The following is a 5,341-nucleotide window of genomic DNA, read 5'->3' on the forward strand; positions in this document are numbered from 1 at the left end:
TGATTTGGTAATTTAATGAAATTTTGCAATGGACAAATGCTTTCAAGCCTGCTCAAGGGCAAACTGAGAAGTAAATGACGTAAGCAAACATATAGCAGAGGAAAGTTGAAACAAAAAAAAGTCCCTTAAAAGCTCTTGCTACTGCAAAAATTATTAAAAAATCCATACTACAACCGTTCAATGCTTATGGTAGAGCTGAACTGTAAATTGTTATTTCTTTTTGTGCCTTTCCAATGATGAATGGAGTGCTATGCTTTCTGTTTTTGCCACTATATTGTAGTTTACCAAGTTAGTTGAGACAATCACACAATCTAACTAAATAAGGAGGACATTAAATAGCTACAATGATGTCATATCATTTACAGAGCAGCTCAAAATGGCAACTGCAACTCAAAATTTTGGACCTTAGTGCCACTAATGTCTACAAATTTGCCTTACATGACATGGCACAATTCTCCTGTGACCTCAGCTATTCCGCAGACAACAAAGGTGACGCATATTGTGAATTATTATCCAGCAGCCTGAGGAGCAACAAAGACCAAGCAACCATGACCAACTCATGAAAAGTTCATCTTCATGGTACACTTCTGCAATGTTCATCCTTGCTTTGTGTTCATCCTTGCTTTGTGTTCATTCACTTTGCTCAGTTCTGCACTACATTCCTTTTGTTTCAGTACCTTCATATTGCTCACTGGAAAAGATAGAGCTTCTTGTTTTCTTGTTCAGCGAACTAAGTCACAAAATTATTGAATTAAATATATTATGGAAATGAGCATCTTGTAACTAAAAGGATGTTCCATTAGTGCCTCTGTGTGTGTGTGTTTTACAGCATTTTAAAATGGCAACAGCTCTGGATAGCATAAGGATCACTCGCAATGACAAGGCTCCTCCCACCACCCAAAAAACTTGTGATTTTTATGCAAATTCCAGAATTTAATTCGAGAAAACATATGGTATTCGGTAAAACATCAAGCTCTGATATGTTCCAAGCTTCATTTATCATTTTTTATCAAAAGCAATTGACTATAAAGGTTCTCTGGTTGACATTTATCAGATTCATTAGAAATACTTCTGACTAAGGATTCCCATGCCTTCACATTGGGAGCCCAACTCCTTTTTCTCATTTCTTTAAGGATCAAGGCAGCCCCTGCCAAGTTTCCATGATTGCAAAGGCTTTCAATCAGAGAATTGAAAGTATTAATGTGTGGCACCAACTCCTTTTCAATCATGTCATGCAAAATTTCCAAAGCTTTGTTCAAGTTACCCTCTTGGCAGAGTCCATCTAGAATCATCCGATATGTAACAACATTTGGGAAGCACCCATTCCGTTGCATCTCCGCGAAGACCTTGGTAGCTTCATCAACTCTTCTATCCTTGCAGAAAAAGTTCACAAGTATATTATACACAACAACATCAGGCTTGCAACCTCTCTCCTCCATCTCTTTCAAGAGCCTCACAGCCTCTTCCGTCTTCCCGTCCTTCAATAAACCAGTCACTAAAACACTGTAAGTAACAACAGTAGGTCTACAACCTCTATATGGCATATCATATAAGAGCTTCCTGGCATCATTAAATCTCCGTGTATTACATAGTCCTTCCAACAGTACCCCATAAGTCACCAAATTAGACCTTCCTCCAGCCTTTGCCATCTCATCCACCGTCTCCATAGCCTCAGTCATTAATCCTTTCTTGCAGAAAAAACCTATCAGTGTGTTGTAAGTTACTATTGTAGGTGCAATTCCTCGTTGACGCATTTTGTCAAACAGTTGGCGCGCAACAGCCAGTCGATCCAAATTACATTCTGCTTTAATAAGTATATTAAAACTAACAGCATTTAAAACTATCCCCATCTTATGCGAAGATTCAAATAGCTCCCTTGCTTGAAAGAACCAACCTCCATCAACCAAGACTTCAAGAAGAACATTAAAAGACTTGGTGGTACGCCTACAATTGAACTGAGGAATTGTATGGAACAGTTCAATAGCTTCTTTCATCATACAGGCTTTACCGTAGTGCTGAATAATGGCATTGAAAAGAGTCTCATTGCATTCAATATCTTCATATTTAATGCGATCAAGCAGGGTTTTCACGTTTTGGAACTTACCTGCACGGCCCAGTTTGTATATCATGGCACTGTAAGTGGGATAATGGTGTCTGTAACCTCGTTCTTCCGCCCTGTAAAATATCTTAAGGGCAATATCTGGGTGTCGAACATCCTTTAGTTTGTTGAGAAAAATAATTGGATCGCTACCTGATCTTGGTTTCTTTGGCTTGGTGTTTCTGCCATTTTTCCCAGTATTCTGTTCTTTGTTCCAGTTTATTCCAGAATTTCTTCTGCCCCTTAAATACGACCATGTAGATGAGGCAAACCATTTACACAGAGAAGTGCCAAGAACTACTCTAATACATTTAAAAACTACTCCATACATTTGTTAGAATCGCTGGTGATAGCAGATGTCTCTGTGTTGTTATGGTCTAGACTGTTGGGTTTAAAACAAGTAAAAGTAAAAGCTTGGAAACACTTCTCACACCCATCTATTAACCAGCAATCATACTTTGGTGTTTAATGGGTACATTGATGACGATTCTATTCATTGAGTCTGGTATAGAATGGGGAGTGGGGGAATGTACGAGGTCTTATGTATAAAATCAGTTATGAGGTCATTAAACAAATGATATTTTGTGCACAACTTATAGATGGTCGCTTTGAATTGTTAGGTCTCTGAAATTAGATAGAATCAATTTGCACTACGTATAGAAATGTACCTCACTTATTAGGTCTTTGTTTATAGAATCATATTTTTGTTTTGCTATCACATTGTGGATGAATTGATGAATTGAATGATGAAGAAAGAAGTTGTTTGTGCTTTTGTTCTTTTTTGTAGATCCACGTATGTCATTAGTGAACTAAAGTTCTAATGCATTGTTTGTGTTGCCTTTAAATATGTTCGCACTCAAATGCATTCATCGTATGCCTCTAGTATTATCATTAAATTTGTGGTCATAGTCTAACAACTTTCATTTACTTGCCTTCGCTTTTTCAATTTTTTGTTGACAAATGTAAGAAAGAAATAAATTTGATGCTACCTATTGTTTCTATCTTGTTAGACAATCTAAAATGCTATCTCTTCCTTTCTCTCCCCATGGCCACATGTCATCTTTGGATTGTTGATGCGAAAACTCAAAGATGATGCAAACTCTCTCTCTCTCTCTCTCTCTCTCTCACATTGCACCGTCATTGCATCAACATCAATCTCTCTCTCTCTCTCTCTCTCTCTCTCTCTCTCTCTCTCTCTCTCTCTCACATTGCACCGTCATTGCATCAACATCAATGTTAATTTCATTACTAAGAAGCTCAAGCCTAAGTCTACCTTACACAACCCATCACAACACAAAATCACAAGGGCATTTTATTTTTCAAATGTATGCTTCATACCATGATTTATACCTCATGTTCATTAGTAATCATTTCTATTTATGTTACATTTCGTTTACATTACACATATTTTCTACAAAACAATAATTATAGTGGTTAGCTTCATTTCACATTAAAATTTAGCATATACTTGTATAACACTTATTCTCAACTCTATACCGTCAAAAATTATATATGTTTAATAGACCAAAAAATATATTTTATAATATTTGCTTGTTATTCTTTTGGATTTGATCGAATCCAGAAGAATAATAAGCAAATCATTACAGACTGTGGAAATTTCATGAATCTATTTTTTTTTATAATAATTTCCTTCGTGACATATTTATTATATTACTATACATCTGCAAAAAAAATTACAATGTGTTGGTTGAAAATTTTGCAAACTAGATAAGTTTACAAAATTGCGGTTTCAGCCATAGTGTGTGAGATTGAATCTCTCCTAATTTTTAAGGGAAGGCTCCCCCTTTAACTTACTACTCTACCTTTCTAGAACAAGATACAACCTTTAATTTCTAATCTAAACTTGGGTGGTGCATCATCCTGTCCTCTTTTTAAGAATAGATGTTATTCTCTCCTCTTTCTTCAGGAAATAATTTACAATATAGAGCAACAATAATTCTTACAATTTCAATGTTAGAAATTAACTCAAAATGTATGAATGATCAAAATACAAATAAGTAAAGAAGCAAAGTTTTTGTAAAGGCCCAAAGTCCTTTGTTGCTTCTCCGAGATGAGGAATAGTGCTTAAGCTCAAAGTCTTAAAATCACTATTGTCCTATTAACATTTAATAACTTTTGTAACCCAAAGTGTTAACTAAGAAAATCAAAGTAAAGCACAAAGTCTTTAGCTTGATTCCTTATTAAAACTTTTGATAATATTTTTCTAAAAATAATGAAAAGGAGCTCAAAGTATTCAAATCACAATCTTCTTACAAAGATGACAATCTTGAAGGGAGTACTCCATTTTCAACTAGAACATCCAATTGGAAGTCTTCTAACTTCAACCAAGTTTCGAAGTCCTTCTCATATGCCTCCATTTCATCTAAAAATAAATTCAAATCTTTATCAATCTCAGTTTTTACCTCCTCCAAGTTCTTCATTAGAACAAATGTTGAACATAAAAGATGAGTTCCTTGGATCAGTAACCTATTCATCCATTCGCCAACTGTTCTCCCATGAGAACTGACTTGTTCAACTTGTCTAATTATTTGTTCATCCACTGAAGAAGTGACAGGCTCAACTATCTCTAATGACTTAGTTATCTTGATCAAAACTTCTATGAGTTGATCTATTTGTTTTTTCAACTTGTTTTTCTTAACCTTTTTCTCACTTAAACATTGTCACCAGATGTTGGAAATATGTTTGAGCATCCTCCACTATACCTTCATGTGTTTGTTTGTCAAGGTTAATTCTATTGATAGCATAGTAAGAGGGCCGCACTTTATCTAAATTTGTGTCCGGAGGAGGAATTGTCATTTCAACATATTTGTTCTTTGATTTATCCACCTTCACCTTGGATAAATTTTTGGCCTTCTTGGTACCTCTGGGTTTAGTAGAAATCAACTGACCGAAGTCGAAGTCATCTAGAGAGATGGCTTGCTTCTTCCTCTTGGGAGTGTTGGTCATTAGCCAAGGTGGCAGAAATGTATCATCCTCTACTCTTGTAGTCAACAATTGTGATGCCAATTCTTGAGACTAAATACTTGTAGTAACTGTGTTAGGTGAAAAATAATGATGACAAACTATTGCAAAACTACAAAGATCCAACCACAATGAACCCTAGTTCCACAACAAAAGCATTTACCATACACTAATGAAGAAACCTAAGAACATGCAAATTAACAAATTGAAACAATTCACATGCCAAGTAGGGTTTGATCTTCATTGTCTCCTATCTCCATT

At 35.5% G+C, this 5,341-nt stretch overlaps 1 protein-coding gene across 1 annotated transcript; it reads right to left on the reverse strand.

Annotated features, from left to right (window-relative positions):
- Positions 1-336: 336 nt before the first annotated feature.
- Positions 337-2,646, reverse strand: LOC131060209 (pentatricopeptide repeat-containing protein At1g07740, mitochondrial). The gene has a single exon (XM_057993367.2). It carries the CDS (start codon positions 2,427-2,429, stop codon positions 993-995), a length of 1,437 nt encoding a protein of 478 aa, XP_057849350.2. The 5' UTR covers positions 2,430-2,646; the 3' UTR covers positions 337-992.
- Between the last annotated feature and the right edge of the window lie 2,695 nt (positions 2,647-5,341).

Source organism: Cryptomeria japonica, chromosome 3, assembly GCF_030272615.1.
Source record: "Cryptomeria japonica chromosome 3, Sugi_1.0, whole genome shotgun sequence".
Classification (NCBI taxonomy): Eukaryota; Viridiplantae; Streptophyta; class Pinopsida; order Cupressales; family Cupressaceae; genus Cryptomeria; species Cryptomeria japonica.

What these genes read in the sequence shown, in the direction of transcription:
- LOC131060209 (XM_057993367.2), bottom strand. Translation starts at nt 2,429, where the DNA reads ATGTATGGAGTAGTTTTTAAATGTATTAGAGTAGTTCTTGGCACTTCT.